This window comes from Salarias fasciatus, chromosome 6 (assembly GCF_902148845.1).
Source record: "Salarias fasciatus chromosome 6, fSalaFa1.1, whole genome shotgun sequence".
Taxonomy (NCBI): Eukaryota; Metazoa; Chordata; class Actinopteri; order Blenniiformes; family Blenniidae; genus Salarias; species Salarias fasciatus.
Genome location: NC_043750.1, coordinates 15397746 through 15419907, shown reverse-complemented (window position 1 = coordinate 15419907; position 22162 = coordinate 15397746). Strand labels below are relative to the sequence as shown.

Genomic DNA, 22162 nt, shown 5'->3' with positions numbered 1-22162 from the left:
GGATGAGGTAATGTTGACCGCGTTGAGAAAGGCAGTAGTTATGTAGTGGTTTGTGTAAACTGCATATTCTCATCCTCCATGTTTTCCACCAGCAGCGCTGCATTGAGTCAAGAAGAGATCAAATGAGTTCTGGATTCATTCAAGATAGTAAGACCATTGCTTTAATGGGACAGCTGGGCTGACAGCATGTAAAAGGCCATATTTCAATCACATGAACTTAAAGCACATAAAAGAACAGATGAACACCAAGAACAAATGCACATTGCATTCTTAGTTTCTTTCAAAACCAATTAAAAGTAGCACAGGGACCAAAACTCTTACATACTCTCCTCTTCTTTCGTAGCTATACATGATCATTAGTAATGTTCCCGAGGTGCTGCGGAGTCGTTCTGTGTCCGTGGAAGCAAGGCTGCACTGGTAGGTCCATGCTAGTAGGCTGCTGAGGACGTGTGACAGGAGAAGTATCGATAGGTGAGCCTGGGCCTTTGGCATTGAGGGATTGGAGGGTCCACATTCACCAAAACAAAAATCAAAAAAAAAAAAATCCATATACGACTAAATTGCTCGGACACCATTACCCCAAAAACATTCAAGGCTCTCGTTCCATGCTGATAAACCTTAACTCATTCTAATATATAAAGATATATATAGATATATATTTATATGAACAGAAATGGCAGCCACTTGTCTTTTTAGATGTTTTTTTTCTTCCTCTCGATAGCTCTTTTTTTTTTTTTTTTGCTTTGTCCTTGGCATAGAGGATCAGATAGTCAGAAGTTAATGTCACTGTTAAAAGTTTCAGGATAAGCTTGTTAAAACACAATTATTAGCTTTGCCCGCTCCTTATTGTCCTAAAATTGAACACTCACCGTTTATACAAGTCAGTTCTAAAAAATACTATGGCAAAGTGAGGTCTTTCCACTTAAATTTCATGGTGAATGACAAAAAATATATTTCACGTTCTGTCCGCTTTGTTCAGCTTATCAAACATAATAACTGGTCTGTTTTCTTTGTAGCATCGTACCAACATTCACTGATTTCAATATTGTAGAAGTTGTACAAAGACATAAATACAGTAGGATACAATACAGTAAAAAATACAAAATAAAGTCGATATAGTTCTGTTTTTTTTTCTTCTTTTTTTTCTCCTTAAATGATAATTTACCAGAGGCAAACCAGAAACGGATCTTTGACACTAGGCAAAAAACACGAGAATTACCCCCTGAGGTCAAATGATAAAAGAATAGCCGTGTCTCAAACCAGAGCTTACTCCCAGATAACTCACTACTTGTTTGTTATTTGTAAGTAGTGTGCTATGTACAGGACAATAGGCAAAAATGTGAGCGTCCTGTGTAACACATAGTCAACGTGTCCTAAGCAAGTGCACTAGTCCGGGTGTTATTACTACACTAGCGAGATATTAAGCTAAGGAAAACGTGAAGGCACAATCATCCGAGGCGGAGCGCGCCCCGAAAATTAAACTCAACAGTTGTGGTTTTCAAGGAGTTCGGATTTAAAAGAGGAAGGAGCAAGAAGGGAAGTCGAAGTGTACAGTTTGAAGATATGGTTCAGGTCTGAGAACGACGAGGCAGTGAATCAAGTTAAGGCCAAATTACTCGAGATCGTCCAATCAGAACGCTCCGACGGTAAAGACGATGTTCGACCTGACAGTTACTTTATCAGCTCCAAACCATGTTTCCATATCTTGGCTCGCTACCATAGGATTTGATGAAGTCAATTATATTGAACACTGCTTTTCTTTTTTTTTTGCACGATTTTCAGAGGTTGTTATTTTACACAATAATGTATAAATGTATGTTACAAGAATATACATGGGCTTCAGTCGATAATATCTCAGTATGGAGTACATCCAAGCATTCAGGGTGAGGACTTTGGCTTTGAAAAGTTAGTCTACATATGCACAAATATGAAACACACATAGAAAATGCACCATTTAAAAAAAAAAAAAAAAAAAAAGACAAGGAAAAAAAAAAAGGAAATGGACTGAATGGCTCACACACTTATCCATCACTTACAAGCACGCATACGGAGAACCATTTCCTGAAAAACTAAGAAAAACATAAAAGAAAAAAAAAAAAGAGAGAAAATAAGTGTTTTCAAGTTTTGCCTTTTCAGACCCCTCACATCTTATCTGCTGTCACCGACTTTGCTCAGAGTTGAGAAGGAACAAGAAAATATAAAAAGGAAAAAACAGGCTGGGGTTTGGAGGGCTTCAAGAGGGAAAGGTTCAAGTTTGTCATTCCTCATGTGCAAGTCAATAAAAAAAAACAAAAACAAAAAAAAAAAATGCTACAACTCGTACAACGCTTTGTCAACAAGACAGGTTCAGGGCAGGCCACGTCCCCCTGTAGTTTGCTAAATATTAGGGGCTCAAATATTGGCAGTCCAGCTTGCTCGTAAATGACACAAAGCACAGTATCCACTGCACTGTTCAGTTTTTTCCTTGTCCGGCTCGTCATCTCTCCACTCATCTGAAGGAAGAGCCGCTGAGGGATTCTGCCGTCCTCCTTTGCTTCCTGCTCCTGCGGAGAGGACTCAGCCCTCCTCTGCTCTGAAACGCCACACTTCAGTCGTTTGGTTCCTATGACTTCTGCTCAGGCTGACTGTCCCGGTCCTCTGGGTGTCGAGTGTGTGTGCGTCTCACTCACTGTCAGTCTCCAGATCTGAGTCGGACCACTGCACCGGGGTCAGTTTGCCATGCCGCTGGGCATACTCTATGACTGCTGTGTAGCAGAAGTAGTACTGGTCCCAGGTCTGAATACTGAAGGCCCTCTGCGTCCGCATCCGCCGCACCGTCTGACGGACATCTATTGTGCCGATGTCCTCCAGTCGGGACAGGCAGATGTCCAGTGTGCAGAATGTGCCTGGACAGAAAGAGAAAAGGAGCAAATTATACAAATTAATCAAAAAACGGTCATCAGAGTACGAACAGATTCAGAGTAGCTTACATTAATGAGACACTGAGGGAGAAAAGCCTTCAACTGAACACGTTTCTCTTTAATTCTTCGTCCACGTTTCTTTTCTAATTATTTGTAGAGCTTCAGATCGGAAACAATTTTACAAATTTGTGTGTGAGAGCTATATTTTCCCCAAGCAAGCACCACCGTGAAGGCAACTGCAAGGACACCTGCTATTTTCGTGTATGTATGTAATATGACTATAAACCAGAGGGCGTGGTGGTTAATAAATTTACTCCGATGACGGACGGATCGCCGGTTGTATCCCTCTGAAATAGCTGCACCACTCACACTGTTGCATGAGGACACAGAATCAACACAGAAAGAAGCTGCTACCGGGACACACTGTTAGCAGAGGAAGCTCATCAATACATTTTGCAGGGGAAAAAATATGCTCCTTTGGTAAAATGTAGAAGACAAATATGCTTCTTTTACATACAGGAATTGTTGCGTGTGCTGTCATACATTGCTGCCTCGATACTCTATGTTGGCATGGTTATTATGCAATACATCCAGTAGAGGGCTGCTGTTGCTTTCACAAAACATCAATGAAACGGGTTCAGAACTGCTAAAACAAGTATGAGCGCCCCTAACAGTATTTTAACTTCGGTATGGAGGGATAACTTCATTGCCTTCTGTTTTCAGATTTACTAATTAAGACGTAAAATACTTGCCTCAACATTGAATGGTTGTTAAATGTTATTTACTCATCAAAAAGAAAGAAAACTATACTTTAGCCCTAGAAACACAACCTAGATACAACTGTTTCACATAAACAACTCAGAATCAGTGATAAATCCCATAACTCAAACAAAACTCGTTTTGTCTTATTCAATGGCTGCTAAATGTAAAGTTCGCCTAAACTTGTTTTTACCTGTGCGACCAATGCCCGCACTGCAGTGAACGACCACAGGGGGGCCCCCCGGAGACCCCCTCCAGCTGGACCCAAGGCTCTTGACTGCAGCGTCTCTCCGTTGATGGACGTGCTCCCGGAAGTCCAACATGGCCGACGCACTCTTGGGCACCCCGAAGTCCGGCCAGCTGACATAGAGGTAGTGGCACACGTCCCGCCTCTCTCCAGACTAAGAAAAGGTCGAAACGATTCAAAGAAGAACAGATCAATGGGAATATTGTTCAGTTTTTAAAATCGGACATTTCGTGCTACGTTATCTACTCTGAAAGGGAAATAGGTGGAATTTTTTTTACCTGTGTGTTGTAAAGTTCGAGGTGGGATAATTTGAAGTCCTGAAACACCTGGATGTGTGTATTCCTGACCAAGAAGTACCCAAATTGTTCAGTCCTGCCCTCCTCCAGAGGCCAGTACTGACCACATTTGACTCGTCCGCGCTCCACGACCCTGAGACACACGGAGGGAAACTCGTCTCAGTCACACGTCTGGGAGAAATTCACAGCAACGTTGACTTCAAGTATCTCATCCGTCGCTCACCTGGTGGTCATGACAATGATAAGTACCATCTGTTCCCACACCATCCGCCAGAAGTCACCGAATGTTTTTGGCAAAGGACCTGAGGGGGCGGAACAGTCACCAGATCGAAGATGACACGACAGGCCTGGAAAGCCACAAATCTGGGAGAATCTCCAGATTTTCAACCACTTATAAACTTTTATACAGGTCACAAACACTTTACAATCATTACTTAAGTATTCCTCATAAATCATGTGCTTATTCCAGTCTTAACCAACAGTTTCACACACTGTGTGTCCCTTTTATGTCACACAGTACCAAGTACTGATGACATTTGCTGTTTCACTCTAAGTCAGTTAAGGACAAATACTGTTCACTGAATTGTTTTGCAAAGTGAAAACCATCTCTGTAATTAAATACATAAAGCTCAAGCACCATCTGCTCACCCTGAGTAGCGATGTAGGCGTTGCTCCTCTTGTACCCGTCCATGAAACTGGCATTGATGTAATCCGATGTCTGCAAAACAGCAGAAGAGGATTAAAACGGCTGTATAAATAAGCACACTTCCTGATTATTAATCATTTCTTCTGCTTTTAACCTTAACTGGAGAAAAGGAGAAGTAGGCAGCCGTTGGGGGTTAGGAGTCTTACTGAGGGACCCTGGGTCCAATATATTATATTTTCATGGCTTATGAGATGTAAAGTTTCTTCTGTAACCAACTGCTAGATTCATTCAATTCCAAATCATCAAATATGTGAGTTTTCCATCATACAGATAACCTTTACTGAATTACTGAACTAAAAGACAATGAAATATATGTAAATTGATTTACAGTTCTTCAAAAGTTACCACTAAATTACTGGTTGTGCATCAGAGTCTCCACAGCTTCAAGAATTTCTACACTTTTCGTTCATGTATAAAGAAATGATGTTGGTGAAATTCAGAGAAAACTATTACCTCGTCTTCATCGTCGCTGAGCTCGCTGAGTCGCACTCTGGACTGATCCAGACAGAGGACATCGCTGTACCTGTTCTTGATCTGATTGGCCAGTTTCCTACAAAGTTTACACCATGGGTTTTTTTTTGTTTTTTTGGTTGCTTTTAAAGACAGATCATGTGACGGAGAACAGAGTGAGAGGTGACGGACGGATGCCTTACTTGGAGTAGTCGAAGGTGCCAGCTGGTGGCTCCTTGCGGATCTCCTCATACTCCTGGTAGATGCCCTTCTTCTTCTGCCTCTTGACGTGCTCCACCAGCTCGTGCACCGTCATGCCCCCCTGCTCTGGCATGTGGACCGATGCTTCCATGCACTGGTTCTCATCGTCGGGGTCCCAGGACGAGGACAGGGGCGGGGACTGCGAGGAGGGCTGGTGGGGCGGGCGGGGCAGGGATTTCTGAGGTAACGGCGGCACCCCTTCCTCCTCTTCGCCCTCCTCCTCCTCCTCCTCCTCCTCCTCCTTCATGGCCTCGTGCTGCGACTGATCGGCAGAGTCTGTCGCGCCGCCGTGCGTAGCGTCTCCATCGCCTTTCTGCGAGAGCGGCGTGTCGGGGGGCGTGTCCGACTGGGGCGGCGCCTGGCAGCTGCGGCCGTTCATGTTGGGGCTGCCGTCGCCGCCGCCGCTGACCGCCACGTTGGCCCCGGTCACCGCAGATCCATTCCAGTGTTGGTGGTTCCCCTGTGACCTGTCTGCAGCGGAATTGGGGCTCTGTTGGTACTGGCCGAGGCCTCGAGTCCTGCCCTCCACTATACTGCAGTGGTTGTGTGGGTTCGCATTGCTATCGTCGTAGCAGTTAGAGTTAGCGACGGCTCGCTCGGGACCTAACTGTTTATTTAAATGGGTGTGGTGCAGTGGAGCACCTACGCTGGCGTTGCTGTTCTCTAAGCTGTAAGAGCGCAACAGGCTTCCCACGCAGTCGTGTGTGTCGTGCTCGTCTGTGTCGCCCTGAGCGATGTTTGTGTGCACGTTAACGCAGGACTGGATCCAAGCCACGTGGCTGTACTGGGACGTCCCGCCCAGGTGCTCGGGCAGGGAGGAGGTCGGGATGTGACTCGCCAGCTCGTGAGCTTTCACCGTGCATACCTGGTGAACAGAGACAGGTGGAATGACAAATGTAAGACATTCACCAAACATTCTGATGAGAGACTGCAGTGAAAACAGCCACACGTACCCTTTCTCTCAGCTTTTCACGTACAAAGAGGCGGAGGACTGCAAAAGGTGCTCGGAACCAAAGAGGCGACGACACGATAAAGACACATTTAAGGCGAGCTGGAAATGCCCCCTGGGAAAAATGTTTCAAAGGGTTTTTAATGACAGAGAACACACACACAGAAACACACAAACAAACAGTTCTTATATTTACCTTCAACAAATTGAGAATCTTGACACAGAGCTCGTAGTCAAAATTTCCATAACTGGAGTTGGTCATGTCGTAAATAAATATGAGTCCGTCTCTCTGAGTCTGCAAACTGGAAAGAAGTTTAAAAGATTTTAAACTAAAAGCACAATAATAAAAAATAGAAACAAACGTGATCATTTCAGTTTTTTTTAAAGATCCATTTTAAGTTTCACATCTTTTAAAACCATAAGTTGGCGTATGAACTGAGAACACGACAACTTCATATGTATATGTATCTGTACGTTTCACTTTCAAGAAAAGTTGAAATGGAAATCCAGGAACTGAGAAAAACGTGTTAAGACAGCAGAAGCTGGAAGCAGTGAATGATTTGGGTCTCACTTCTCTATGGCTTTGTCCAGTTGATAGATGATGGCCTGCAGCACGGCCTTGTGGGTGGTGATGTCTGGCCGGTGGAGGCGGGCAGTAAACAGTGCTAGAGCAGCTCCCTTCGCGTCGCGGCCAGGCTGATAGGGACATGAGGAGGTCGTCTTATACATTCAAAACATTCACGATAAGACACAGATGAAGACGTGCATGTACTTGCACAGAGAAAAAAAATCTCGCATGATCCTTCTTGTTGCGTGGATAAGAATTAAATCATTGCTCACCAGGACTGTGAATTTGCCGCTCAGCAGCTCGGAGCGCAGCGGCTCCTCGTCGGGGTTGATATTGAAGATGCCCTCTTTGATTCTTGTGTTCTAATTTTATTGCATGTCGATGGAAACAGGCCAGTAAGAAGAAAAGTCATTAATACCATCAATAACGAGTCTGAAGATGTCTACGTCTTGGATATTGCTGTTACTCTGTTACTGCTGTGTACTAAAAGACTGACTAATAACAGCCTATTAACAATAGAGTTTAATACCAAGACATTTTTTATATTTCACTGATCTTCACTTTGTTCTTTTTCTTAGCTTTGTCACTCTCGTGCTATTCAGAGAACTGAAATTTGATAATAACCTGAAGGGTTATGCTTTTTGTACACACAGTCACACACACAGACACACAGACACACAGACACAGACACAGACACAGACACAGACACAGACACAGACACACACACAGACACACACACAGACACACACACAGACACACACACAGACACACACACAGACACAGACACACAGACACACAGACACACAGACACACAGACACACAGACACACACACACACAGACACACAGACACACAGACACACAGACACACAGACACACAGACACACAGACACACAGACACACACACACACACACACACACACACACACACACACACACACACACACACACACACACACACACACACACACACACACACACCTCTTAACAGCAAACTCTTAGAGCAATATTTACAAAATCACAAAACAAATATCAGAAGAAGCATTTCAGAAGAAGTATTTCTATCTGGGATTACATTTTACTTTGAAATTGCACTCTGAGAACAAATGCCAAGACTTCACTGACATCCATAATGTTGGGTCAACCCCAGCCCTGGAACGCAGGCACAGGCATTCCTGAGTGTCTTTTTCACACAGTAAAAGCTTGTTGCTATTCAGGTTAGAACACGAGCATTTCATGGGGATTATAAAGGTTCAACAGACTGAGGTGTTAAAACACATCACACCACTTTATCGTGAAAGCTACAACTACAGAAGATAAAATAGGAAATTATGTGATCAAAAATTGGAATTTTATATTGTTTAATGAGAGCAATATTGAGTAAAACAAACCATCAGTGCATTATTTGGTAAACTCAAGTCTTGTGAAACTTTGTGATTTTAGCCACGTTATAAATTAATGACGTGATAAATCAAACATGTTTTTTAAAAAAATGTGGGTTTGACAGTAGGTCTCACTGCACGACGTCAACCCACGCTCAAACAGAGGTGACAAAAACAATGACCAAAGTTAACATGTAAGAATGATTATCCTCGACCTACACGACCAGTGCCTTCAGGGGATACATAAATAAATTAGGCTCAACAACATTTGCGCCAATCTTCTCGTAGCATTTATGTACAGGGAAAAGCCGAGCGTGGGAGTAGAGTCAGAATGTGGACGTGGTCAAAAGTTTTACTTCCATGGTAATAAACAAAATATTTTCTTGTAGCACCAGTGTTGTTTTGATTATTGTCTAATTTATTATCATTTTTGGCTGCATGTAGCCGTGAACATAGATGACCATTGTGCAATTTCTGACACTGGTAGCAATCCTGTCACAACAGCAATCCAAGGACCTTTTATATTTCTATAAGAAAAGGAACAGAATAATGACATACCTTATATGCTTGGAACAGATCGATGGCTCTGGAGACGTCAAACTTGCGGGCCATAAGAAACTTTACAGCTGTAGGTTGGGAGACAAGCCCAGCACTGTGAGGCTGCTCCCTGCTACGCACCTCACTCAGGAACTCCTCCACAGCCTGGACACACAGGGGAGGCAACATGGAAGGGGACAGGTGAAATACTGGGCATGTGATGAGGATAAAAGCAAAGGAAATTTGTAAAATACATATTTCAGGGGAGAAGAGCACTAGGGAAGACCGACAACATGAAAAACTTTGGGAATGGAGACTGACATTTACAGGGGGAAAAAAAGAAAAAAGAATCAGCTGTCTAAGCTGTGGCAGTGTTTTCATAGCCAAATGTAACAATAATGTGAGATGCAGATGGCAGCAGCAGGCTGTGCCACTGGAAGATGATGGGGATGAGAGCACTACTCTGCCAAGAGCCAACAGTCAGATTATTATCATCCAGATATGTCCTACGAGCTTCAAATCAACATGAAAAGATTACACAGACAAATCCTCAAATTAGCACATCACCTGTTAAAAAACAAATATACTCTTTGCAACATAAGAACCACGACATGGATTTCAAGCATATAAACAAAGATTTAAACAGTAACCAATGAAACCAAATAAGTAGGCAACCTAACAGAAATATATAGCATGAGAACATACATGGCAAAAATAGCACTTCTAACCTGTGTGTCGTTAATACTTATCCACATCTCTTTAACCACAATTTAGGGGGTTCAGAGCATTTCTTCCAAAATGACAGCCTATAACAAGGTTTGTGACACACGTGACATAAAGGCCACATGGGCCAAGACAAACAAACAAATGAAAAGGTGCACTTCATGGCAAAAAACAGTTCTGTTTATATCACACAGGTCTAAGTACAGCTACACTGTGATGCTGTCCAATGATAGACAACACTGGCATAATACACTGGAGGTCATTACAACAATGTTTACTTCAAAGTAATTTCATCAAAAGTGACCTCGATGGCCCATAATTATTGAGAGGTTGTTTTACATGTGATTATATCAAACTTGAGAGAAATGGATTTTGCAGCTGTACGATCAGGATGAAAGATCCTCAACTCACTGCAAAAAACATGAAAACTAATCATCATCACGTTCACAATTTCTAGAAAACCATCACTTAATGGTGAGTTTAATTATGTCAGCCTGTTACTGACTTTAGGACCATAATGTACAGTTTAACAGATATATCACATAATATGCTATTAAAATAATCAGCACAAGGCATAATATTTATAATAACGAGTGAATAATGGAGTGAAGCAGAATTTGATCTCAACTTAGACTTGTGACAATGTTATCCCGTGTGATCTTTTGTGATCTTGGTCTTCAGTCTATAACCCCTTCCACCCTTAGTATGGATTTGCACAATATGAATTATTCATATTTTTGTTGTTCTTAAGCGATGATGAAAAAATTCTCTTCTGACCTTGAGTTTAGCTTCTTGCAGGCTTGGGGAATATTATCAGTCTCACAGCTTACATTTAAGAGTCACTTTCAAATGAGTAATTTGGCAACTAGCAAGAAGGGAACATCCGAACCAACCAGGGTGTCTCAAACGCTGGTGGGGCTTACTTAGACACGCTGTAATAGACTGGGGTTGCAGAACGGGGAACATGTTTTACTAGAACTAGAAATAACACATCGTCCATGATCAATAACTATCTCACGCTTCAACAAAACCTGTAAATAAATGCTGGGTGTTATCGACACATGTAGATGTCACATGAAGCCGTCAGATGTTTGCGATCACTGCCAGGCCCACCCCTTTTACTAGAAAGAAATGACAACAACAATGCTAGGAACCGGAGAATCACTTCTGTGAATTCAGCGCCGTAGAGCCCACAGGCAGGACACCGCTAGTGGAGCTGGCTGGCTCACTCGCGATGTACCATGAGAGACGCGTTCTCGATTTTTAACTTCGACGTGATGTAAAACCACTGAGAGTTGCGTCGAATATCACAGATTGGTCGTGTTTAAGACTTCCACGAGCTCCGACATCAGTGATAGCGTCTACCAGGACAGCTGTCGAGGAAATTCCCTGCAAGTCAACAATAGCTACTAGCATTAGCACACGGCTAGGTTACATGTGGTGGCGGGATGGCTAACACTTAAATTCACTTATAGACACACTGATGGAGGCAGCCGTAGGGGACATTTTTTTGTCGGTTAACATCCGAAATACCAATACATCTCTGAGCTCCGCTTTGAGTTGGGAAACACAGAGTGCGAGTACGTGAGGTGGATTGCCGGCTAGATGTTCCCTGCTACTACTAGCAAACGCCATCATGCTAACACATGCTAACTGCTGTCAGTCACACCGGAGCCAGAACGAACAGACCAGCGCTGTTTGCCACACCGCATCGGTCCCGCAGACAATGGAAACAAAAGACCGCTTAAAGAGGCGCCTAATGCCACGTGCGTGTGTGTTTACCGTGATAGGAAGACGTGGAAAAAATCGTCAATAGACTCTTACCAGCTGCTCCTGAGCTGTCAGGGCTTCCGCCATCTTGAAGCCTCCGCAACGTCGCAGCGGGCGCGCCCACCAGCCGCTCGCTCACGCCACACACCCCGGGACAGACACGGCTCCGCCCACCCAGGACGGACAGAGAGGCTCCGCCCACAAGCCGCCCGCTCACGCCCATGCCGTCAATGCTCAGGCCGCACACACCGGAACAGGCTCCTCCCACTCCAAGACAGACGCAGAAGCTCCGCCCACCCCGTTTAAAACCTGTTTACTACTGCCTGTCCGTCAGCCCTAGTGTCTGTACAAAACACCGATCTTTACAGGAGGAAACTCAGCTCATCAGCACATTCAGCCTGAAATGAACCTGTGGACACACTCACTGCTGAGAACCTATGGCACACACTACCCAAAGCGATCATGATCATCCACACATCCTCTCCAAAACCACAAGGAGTCATGGTTTAAAACATTTACTAACAGAAATGGCCATACACAAAATAGCTTCTAATGCAAAATGCTACTGCATGAAAAAAAGAGAACCACAAGCCAGAAAAATAGCAATAAATAGTCACAAAAAAGACAAGAAGAGAAAACTGAGCCTTAAAACTTAAAATAAACACAAAATGGCAACTACACACAGAAATGTCCATACAGAAATAGAGGCAAATTGATTATCATCAGACACAATGAAACACAGAAATATATCTGTAAAGACAGCCTTGGGACTACAAGACTGTACCCGGCTGACCAGCATCGTTTTCTTTGCTGGTTTCATGCCGGTGACGTGATACTGGTGTAACAGGTTCTCAACATTAGTCTGCAGAGAAACACACACGCTGGTATAGCAAGCATGCACTATGCTGGTTAAGCTGAAAAGAATCTTTGAAGCACTACGCTCTTTTTTCAAAAGGGTAAACCACAAAATAACAATAAGACAGAGGGAAAGCCCCTCAAGTGAAATACTAAGATACACAAAACGACAAAAAGACACATCACACACAAGAAGCATGAAAAAATGACTAAAATGTGGTCCAAATGGTTTCAAACAGAAACTAAACAAAAATCAAACAGAATGCATAAATGTGAAAAATTACAACAACCACAAAATGACACAAACTGTCAAGAAACAAAACGGATCAAAAGGGTAATACACACTGACAAAATACACAGTCTACCAACAGACTGAAAAACCACAACACAAGATGAAAGGAGACATAAGAAAGCCACAAGAGACAGAAAAGCAGAGCATACAAGAGAAATATAGGCAGTTATACATAAAGCTGTCACATAAGCAAAAAGCAACATAATTCACACAAATTAATATAGAGACAACTACAAAGAGATTTAAAATTGCTAGACCTGGGACTGGGTCTGGACTGATAAATCAGACCACAACGTTACCAAATTATATTGTGTATCATATTTCTAGAAATTTATTTTTCTGCAAAGCAATACATTTTATCAATAAAGAAATCATAACGGGAAAAACATCACTATAAAAATGTAGAAAAAAATGTACTAGCAGTAAACAGGAACTTTTGACACTGCACCTTTGTTCCTGTCGGATTGTTTTAATGAAACACCGAGATGGCGCTGAGGCGGTGTTTTTGAACGAAGAACGAAATGTTTACATTTCGTAAACTAAATAATTCCACTCGATAGACTAAACAACCGTGTTGACTTGTGACGCGCATTTTCAATATTCAATCGATCAATAAAAACAGTTTCCAGGCGCGAGTCTCCGTCATGAGCGGCTCTGGCTGCTCATTGCTGCGTGTTCGGGATGAGCTCCTCCGGACCTCCGAAAAAGAAAAGCTACATGGGACAGCACCAGATCAAAAAGAAAACCAGGTCAGCCTAAATACTGTTTATTTTAACTCTGTGTCACGTGATTGGTTTGATCAAGATTGTTTATTCTCTGTTGCTGAGAAACATCTTCCAGTGTTTGAACATACTAAACGTGAGTTTAATGAATGTAAAAATGTCTGAATACAGTTTACAAAGTCCCGATGAGCCTCCAGACGGAGACAGAGTGTTACAGAAACCGTGTAATCTGTCAGACAAAGCAAACCCATCTCACAACAACAGCCGAGACAACCGAGGGGTAAGTGTAACAGCAGATTTCATTTCGTTTCAGATAACTTTAAGGATTAAGGGCCGATTTGTGATTGTTTTGGATGTTTGTTTTGTGTCTGTCGTTTCTGCTATGCTGTTATCTTTGATGTGTCCGTTTTTAAGTTGTTTGTCTGTTTTGAGTTGTGTGTGTTACTTTTTTTGGTTTGATCTTTTGTATGTCTGTTTTTTGCTTCTTTGTGGCTGGCATATGATACTTTAGTCTCAGTCATATAGTTGTTTTATTTTAGCTTCCTTGTGTCACTTTTTTTATTTATTTTCTTTCTCTGTTGTCTTTTGTACTAAGGTCACCTTATTTTTTGCTGTTGTGGTCCTGCTTTCTGTCACTTTTCGTTGATTTGTTTCACTTTGTGTCTGCAGTTGATTTCTTGTCTTGTTTGTTTGCATCCCTTTGTGGTCATTTTTGCATTTTGTTGAGTTGTTGTGGATATTTTTTGGTCTGTTCATGGCTGTTTTGATTCATTTGCAGTTCATTTACCTCTGTGAGTATTGTGTATTTCATTGTGATAGCTTTGTTATTTGGTTTTGCCTTGTTGTTGTTTGTATTTTGCTAAAATTATATCTTTGTTATAATTTAGCTTTTTTGATTTAACATTTTGGCTCAGGTTTTTTTTTGTCTCCAGTCTTTATTTTACAAAAATTGCATTCGTTTGGCTACACAATTACACAGTGGTTAGTGCTCTTGTCTTTTAGTGACAGCTTGCATGGGTGCAATACCGTACCATTCTGTGAGGAGTTTGCATGTTCTTCCCACATGTGTAGTTTTCCTTCAGGCAATCTGGTTTGTTCCCGCCGTCCAGCAACATGGATGTGAGGTTAATTGGTGACCTTACATTTCCCCGAGGTGTGAATGTGAGTGTGCGTCTGTCTATCTCGCTGTGTTTACTCTGTGATGGACTGATGACCTTGTCCAGGGTGAACCCTAACCATAGCTGGCTCAGAAAGGCTCTATCTCCCCTCAGCCCTGCTCAGGATATACTGTATGCTGTATAAAAGATGAATGCATGCTTTTGTTTGTGTTTTGTGTTCTTTGTTGTTGCTTCTTTTTCCCATTTTTTTATTACATTGTGGTCTTTGGCATCCTAATGTCATTTAGTATTTCCCCTATTTCATGGTATTTCCTGTTTTAGGATGGAGGAGCCGTGTTTCTGCTCGGGGAGTCCACCATAGCTCTTGACGATGAGATGCTGCAGGTACTCAGTGTTGTCGACCAAGGAAAGGCTGTCAGTCATGACACAAACTCAGCAACACTAAACACAAAAGCTCATAAAGAACCAGCATCATCAGTTATCGTTGCACCCCCCCTACCTCCTGAACAGTCTGCGGATGTCAAACCCATTAGACATTCAGTTAGACACTCACCATCTCATCAGCGAACTGATGAAGGACCCTGCGGTGCAAGTAGCCCTCAGGGAGACATCGGTCAACACAAAGCAGGCTGTAAGAGACCAGGATGGAGCGCTGACTGTAAAAATCTGGCTCAGAAGCTTCTTTTCAGTGAGGACTTGGAAGTAATGGGGCATGGTGAGAGGAATCCAGAAAACCATGCAGAGCCTGCTTCTGTCTGTGTCAATGTCCTCCCCTGTAAGAGAACAGAAACCAGCCCGAAAGCTTGCAACTCCGGAAAGTGAGTCCGAACTAAACATAGCTGTCCTGATTTTCTTCCCCTTGGTAATTTGCTTCTCTGCAAAGCTTTTCCTGCTTGTTCTCTGTTGTCTCACAGTTCACCAAAAAGAAAAAGCGAAGGCAAAAGTCGACCGAGTAAGCATGGCGCAGCTCCACCTCTGGATGTGTCGAGGGACTACATCCTCTTCAGCCCCACGCGTGTCGCCGCTGCCATGAAGAAGTCCAAACTCCAGCAGTCATTACAGAATCAGTCCACCTCTGTGCTCACAGTTCCCAGTGGCTTGGAGCTCAGCACTCTCGCCGACACACTACCTCAGGAAGGTATTTTAAACACATATACAACATGTTCCCTTTTATCATTTATTAATTCAAGTATTTGCAAATTGTAAGCAGAAAAAAGGACAAATGAAAATCATTGAAAATCAGTCCCAATGAGTAGCATAAGGATTCTTATAGCCTGCATTAAAGTAAAATAAGAAGACGTGCAATTGTATAAATTAAAATATAATGTTATTAAATTCTAAAGTCTTATATGAGCTAAACAGAATCAAAAATATTGCAGTCTAGCACATTATATAAAATAAGAGCTTGCAGTTTATTTGATTTTACCTGATTAGGTTGTGTCTTTCAGGTGCAGTCTGAACTTAGATTTATTTTTCCAGTGAAAAAAAAAAAAATCCACTTCTTCACTGTGCTAAAGATCGACTGTGAGAGCTGTTTGAAGGGCCATGTGTAAATGCAGCGTTTGCTGCTTCTTGCTGCAGGCACTGCCTTGTGTGCTCCTGTGGACCAAGCTGAAAAACTGCGGTTGTCCAGCTGGGGCTTACCGAAACCTGTCCTGGAATGCTACCAGAAGCACGGAGTGACTCAGATGTTTGAGTGGCAGGCTCAGTGTCTCGCCGTTGGACAGGTTCTGAATGGGGGCAACCTGGTGTACTCAGGTAGGAAACCTGTCATTTCTGTAGAAAATTGATTTGTGGCACTTTTTCTTCTATTTGCTCCTCGTTATCATTTCTGTTTATCTTTTCAGCTCCCACCAGCGCCGGGAAAACTCTGGTGTCAGAGCTGCTGATGCTGAAACGTGTGTTGGAGACCAAAAGAAAAGCTCTCTTCATTCTGCCTTTTGTTTCTGTGGCTAAAGAGAAGATGCATTACCTCCAGGTGAGGGAGCGACAGACAGCTAGACACACACTTGTTATTCTGAACTGCATGTTGATTTTAATATTAATCTCAGTCTGAACTATTTTTCTGTTTTACCTTTTAGAGCATATTTGAAGAAGCAGGTGTCCGTGTGGAAGGATACATGGGCAGCACGTCAGCAGCTGGAGGATTCGCTGCTCTGGACGTGGCTGTTTGCACCATAGAAAAAGCCAATTCCCTCATTAACAGACTCATTGAAGAGGACAGTATGAGTCTTTTAGGTAAAACAGCTCTAATATTCCCTTTTGTTTAATTCCTAGGTAGTGGAATGAAATACCGTGTACTTTTGAAATATATGAAATTGGATAATGAAGGTCTTACAAGCAGAGGGCACATGTTATTATCACTATGCTCTGAAGACTCTTGAGTACTAATGAACTCAAAACCTTGAATAACAGCATCTGCTGATCATGTTTTTGCTTTAGTTATGTAAGATGGCAGTTGTGCCTCAAAATGGAAAAAAAACAATTAAATAATAGTCTTTTAATATTTCTGTGTAAAATGACCAGTGTCAGGAGTATGGGATTTCCCCTTTGTTCTCTTAAGTTTGTAAAAATATATTTTGTATGTTTAACAAAGAAAATCATTTTACACCTTTGGAAATTGACATGGACTGATTGAGGTAAAGACAATATTTGAACATCTTCACTGAATTTCTGGTAGCTGCAGCCCTATGTTGTGTATTGATTATTAATAATTATTAGGAATGAATTAGAATGTGTTTGTCATTTTTATGCTGCTAGGTATGGTGGTGGTGGACGAGTTGCACATGATTGGAGACTCTGGAAGAGGATACCTGCTGGAGCTGCTCTTAACCAAAATCCGCTACATTACACAGAAGCAGAACACCTCAGGGTCTGCATCTGTTCTATTCTATTCGCTCATATACAGTAAAGGAAACTGCTGTGTGTTAATCAGTTTGTTTTTCCAGGTCGCTCTCTGAGGGTGTGCAGGTTGTAGGTATGAGTGCCACTTTGCCAAACCTCTCCCTCTTGGCCAGCTGGTTGGGCGCCGAGCTTTACCAGACCGACTACAGGCCTGTACCGCTGCACGAGCATCTCAAGGTGGGCCGCAACATCTATGACAAGAGCCTCTCCGTTGTGCGGCAGTTCACTCCTGCACTCAGCGTTAAGGTAACTTCGATTCATCACGGTCTACCGATAACACGTTTTCCTTTGAGCAGCGAAGTGATGTTTTGTTCGATCTTTGCTTGAAGGGCGACGACGACCACATCGTGAGTTTGTGCTATGAGACGGTGAGCGAGGGCCGCTCGGTGCTTTTGTTCTGCCCCTCAAAGAACTGGTGCGAGAAACTGGCGGACACCATCGCGAGGGAGTTTTACCGTCTCAGAAACACTGGTACAAGAAATCTAAATCAATTCTTGATCGTGTTTTATGTTTTAGTTTGAAATGAAGCAAAATTGGAGCTGACCTCAAAGTGTGATTTCGCACAAATTGGCACAAATTTGTGAAACTTTCATCTTCTTCAGATCGTGACGGTGAAGCTGAACCTCAGCCAGTATGTCTGCAACAGGAGGAACTCCTGGATGTCGTAGCTCAGTTGAGAAGAACTCCAGCTGGTTTGGACCCCATCCTGCAGCGCACTGTGCCGTGGGGCGTGGCCTTCCACCATGCCGGTAGACACATTCACACCACAGAACAGCTTCAGACTGAAAGCAACAATTCACTTTATAGGATGCAAATAAGATCAGCTTCCACTCGGCAGGTCTGACATTTGATGAGCGCGACGTGTTGGAGGGAGCTTTCCGTCAGGGAGCGATCAGAGTCCTGGCCGCCACCTCCACTCTCTCTTCCGGGGTAAACCTTCCAGCGCGCAGGGTTATCATTCGAACACCAACATTCAACGGACACTTGTTGGATCCTCTCACATACAAGCAGATGGCCGGACGAGCTGGAAGAAAAGGAGTAGACACTACAGGTACGGATGGAAAGAGTGAGAAATAAAGGGAATTGTTGGTGCCTGCAGCATTTTTTTGAGGTTAATTTTCCTGGAATACTAGTGATAGATAACCCTTTATTCTTGATTCATCCCCTCCAGGTGAAAGTGTGCTGGTGTGCAAAGAGGTAGAGCGTCAGAAAGGTATTAGTCTCCTTAATGGCACGCTTCAGCCAATCAGCAGCTGCCTGGTGAAGCGGGAAGGCGAAGGTGTTACCACCAGCATGCTACGGGCCATTCTGGAGGTACAGATGGCTTCTGTCTCAAGATTTAAATGTGTGGAAAATATTTAGTCAAAACACAGTTATAACACTGCATTGCAGCAATTAATTAATACTGAATTAACATCTCCAATCAACATCATTATATTACACATCTGTGATTGTTTCATGTCTTTAACTTGTATCATTTGTTGTGCAGATAATTGTTGGAGGCGTAGCCAGCTCTCCTCAGGATGTGAGATTGTACGCTTCATGTTCACTTCTGGCCGCCAGCATGAAACACGAGAGCAAGAACAAGTCTAATGAAGAATCCAACAAAGGAGCAATAGAGGCCTGTGTTGAATGGCTGATGGAGAATGAATTCATTAGCATACAGAAGGATGGAGCAGGTAATTCCACAACTGGGATGGTGCTTTACTTTGGCTCAGTGATCATTTTGAGGGTGAAACAAATAATGCTAATTTTAAATAGCTTACAGTTGCCAGTTTTTTATTGGTTTATTTGTTTGTGACCACTTTTGCCTTCTTCTAAGTATTTTTTTTCTCCACCTGTCTGCTGATTCAGATGAGCGATACTGTCCAACGCAGCTCGGAGCTGCCACCCTTTCATCCTCCCTCTCCCCTCCGGAGGCTCTGGGAATATTTGCTGATCTTCAGCGGGCAATGAAGGGCTTTGTTCTAGAGAATGACTTGCACATCCTCTACCTGGTAAACATGTCATCATATAACCTGATGACTGAATATTATTAACTTTATGCGACCAAGAACCAAGTGTGTTTCTTTGACTTGATATTCTATAATTTTAACTCTATATCCAAATCCTCTGTAGATCACTCCGTTGTACGCAGAGTGGACTACCATCGACTGGTATCAGTTTTTCTGTCTGTGGGAACAGCTGTCTTCATCCATGAAGAGAGTAGCAGAGCTGGTCGGCGTCCAGGAAGGCTTTCTTGCTCGATCTGTCAACGGCAAACTTGTTGCCAAGACAGAAAAGCAGCACCGACAGATGGCAATTCACAAACGGTAAAGCACACATTTACCTTAATGACAGGCTGAAGGTATATCATCATCATCATCATCATCATCATCATCATCATCTGTTTGACACAGTCCTTCAGCTTTGGGCGGCGGAAAACAAGAACATGGCTTTAGAAGCATTTACATTCATACTTACACTGAGTAGTATTATCTTATAGCGAACAGGTGTGTGTGTGTGTGTGTGTGTGTGTGTGTGTGTGTGTGTGTGTGTGTGTGTGTGTGTGTGTGTGTGTGTGTGTGTGTGTGTGTGTGTGTGTGTGTGTGTGTGTGTGTGTGTGTGTGTGTGTGTGTGTGTGTGTGTGTGTGTGTGTGTGTGTGTGTGTGTGTGTGTGTGTGTGTGTGTGTGTGTGTGTGTGTGTGTGTGTGTGTGTGTGTGTGTGTGTGTGTGTGTGTGTGTGTGTGTGTGTGTGTGTGTGTGTTTCTATCCTTGTTGGGGCCAAATGTCCCCACAAGGATAGCAAAACGTGGAACAACGTGCCTTGTGGGGACCTTTTTCCGGTCCTAAGTAGGAGAAACAGTGTTTTCTTGACCATGTTGTTGTTACTGAAAAAAGTAAAAGTGCAAAAACATTTCTTTAGGGTTAGGCTTTGTTGTGGTGTGGGTTAGGGTTAGGGTAAGGGTCAGGGTTAGGGGCTAGACATGAATGGGAGTCAATGGACGGTCCCCACAAGGATAGAAATACGAGACTCTGTGTGTGTGTGTGTGTGTGTGTGTGTGTGTGTGTGTGTGATTTCTGCATTTCATGGCTGTATCTCCGGCGAGTTTGTTTGATGAGATCGTTTATTTGTCAAAAACACTTTTTCTTTCGATCTATTTTCAGATTTTTCACCACTCTTGTGCTGCAGGATCTAGTTAAGGAAGTTCCTTTAGGAACTGTTGCATCAAAATACAACTGCAACCGTGGGCAGTTACAGTCTCTGCAGCAGTCTGCCTCCACATACGCAGGTTTGTGTTGTATTTGACAAAATTCATATATTACCATTGTAAGTCTTTATGTCTGTGGAATATGATTGCTCTAGGTTAATATTGATATATTAAATTTTACAAAATAAAGTAGTAAATCCAGTCTCATCTTCTCAGGTATGGTGACGGTTTTCTGCAAACGCCTCGGCTGGCACAACATGGAGCTGCTGTTGTCTCAGTATCAGACTCGGCTGAGCTTCGGAGTCCAGAGAGAGCTGGTCGACCTGGTGAGGGTTTCCCTTCTGAACGCGACAAGAGCTCGAGCGCTCTACGCACAAGGCCTGTGTACCGTGGCCGAACTCGCCAGGGCTGCTGTCACCGATGTGGAGAAAGCCTTGAGGAATGCAGTCCCATTTAAAAGGTTAGTCGATATTTGTGTTTTTCATGTTGCACACATATGAGAATATTTATCCATTTTGTGTATTGAACATGTCAAAATATCAGCATTTTATTTGTATAGCACCAAATACAAAACAATCACGTCTCGGCACTGTTACAGAGAAAAACCCAACTATTCCACATGAGAAAGAATCAGCAAAGGTGGGAAGGAAAAAAACTCCCTTTTGACAGAAACAGACTCAGAGGTGGAGGCTTTAAGCTTTTCTGGTTGGGGTTTGGGGAATGAAAAGAGAAGGACAGGACGGACAGACAGATTATGGACAGGGATTCAAACCCTGAACACCAAATTTTGCACCGTGCACTTGTCAAAGTAGCACTTAAAGATTTATTCTTCTGAAAACCTGATTTGACTGAAGTGTAAACTGTAACATCTGCTCTCATCAGCTCGAAGCGTGCGGTGGATGAGAGTGAGATGGAGGCGGCGGAGAGACGGCGCCTCCGTTGCGTCTGGGTCACCGGTGGACGGCCTCTGACCGAGCAGGAAGCGGCCGTCCAGATCGTGTCTGAAGCGAGGCTCCTCCTTCAAGAGGACTTGGCCCAGCTGGGGATTCAGTGGGATCCAGCGACGCTTCCTCCTCCTGTCTCTGCAGTAAACCGCCCTGATGACCACTCGGACGCCTCGTCCTCCTCACGTGAAATCCAGACGGAAACCATTCAACTGCCTCAAAATGAAATGCAGGTAAAGAGTGGAGATAGTGACGAGCAGAGAAATGAGAGCAGGGAAGATTTTCCAACAGAGAGAAGTAAAAGACAAGACGGAGAGGCCCTGAGTGAGCAAGAGAATGGTACATCTGAGGAGATGAAGTTAAACGGAGGATTAGAGGACTCCAGCGAAGAAAACAGAGGCGGAATGGAAATCCAACTAAACAACAATGAAGTTCCAGGAGAAGAAGTAAAATTAACAGTGGAAGCAGCTACTGTTGTGTCAGTGGGAGAAGAAAGAGTAAAGACCTTTGAAGAAAAAAGTAATAAAGGAAGCACGGTGTCTGAGCAAAAAAGAGAAAACAGCAGCGAGGTTCATCAGCCTGTTCCTGAA

At 43.2% G+C, this 22162-nt stretch overlaps 2 protein-coding genes across 3 annotated transcripts in view; one reads left to right on the top strand and one right to left on the bottom strand.

The window, feature by feature from the left end:
- Window positions 1–689: 689 nt before the first annotated feature.
- Window positions 690–11640, bottom strand: ptpn9b (protein tyrosine phosphatase non-receptor type 9b). Of its 2 annotated transcripts, none has more exons than XM_030093041.1 (13): window positions 11601–11633; window positions 9075–9218; window positions 7409–7498; window positions 7140–7264; window positions 6765–6870; window positions 6573–6683; window positions 5562–6484; window positions 5362–5458; window positions 4851–4920; window positions 4426–4504; window positions 4185–4335; window positions 3853–4060; window positions 690–2885 (listed from the first exon to the last, which is right to left on the bottom strand). In XM_030093041.1, the coding sequence occupies exons 1-13, from the start codon at window positions 11631–11633 to the stop codon at window positions 2662–2664; spliced, it is 2361 nt and encodes a 786-aa protein (XP_029948901.1). In that variant the 3' UTR covers window positions 690–2661. The 2 variants fall into 2 exon arrangements, with proteins under 2 accessions (XP_029948901.1, XP_029948902.1); XM_030093042.1 differs by having other exon boundaries at window positions 2662–2885; window positions 11559–11640.
- A 1672-nt stretch (window positions 11641–13312) lies between these two features.
- LOC115389571 (DNA polymerase theta-like) overlaps window positions 13313–22162 on the top strand; it is a 15032-nt gene continuing 6182 nt past the window's right edge. The window contains exons 1-20 of the mRNA XM_030092988.1: window positions 13313–13442; window positions 13587–13695; window positions 14855–14968; window positions 15314–15351; window positions 15448–15671; window positions 16115–16291; window positions 16381–16511; window positions 16615–16771; window positions 17294–17405; window positions 17482–17683; window positions 17767–17908; window positions 18040–18186; window positions 18276–18488; window positions 18609–18751; window positions 18927–19116; window positions 19292–19434; window positions 19556–19749; window positions 20585–20709; window positions 20845–21088; window positions 21511–21758. Coding sequence (XP_029948848.1) covers window positions 13375–13442; window positions 13587–13695; window positions 14855–14968; window positions 15314–15351; window positions 15448–15671; window positions 16115–16291; window positions 16381–16511; window positions 16615–16771; window positions 17294–17405; window positions 17482–17683; window positions 17767–17908; window positions 18040–18186; window positions 18276–18488; window positions 18609–18751; window positions 18927–19116; window positions 19292–19434; window positions 19556–19749; window positions 20585–20709; window positions 20845–21088; window positions 21511–21758 — 3121 coding nt within the window. The 5' untranslated portion in view covers window positions 13313–13374. The remainder of the gene's footprint in view (window positions 13443–13586; window positions 13696–14854; window positions 14969–15313; window positions 15352–15447; window positions 15672–16114; window positions 16292–16380; window positions 16512–16614; window positions 16772–17293; window positions 17406–17481; window positions 17684–17766; window positions 17909–18039; window positions 18187–18275; window positions 18489–18608; window positions 18752–18926; window positions 19117–19291; window positions 19435–19555; window positions 19750–20584; window positions 20710–20844; window positions 21089–21510; window positions 21759–22162) is intronic.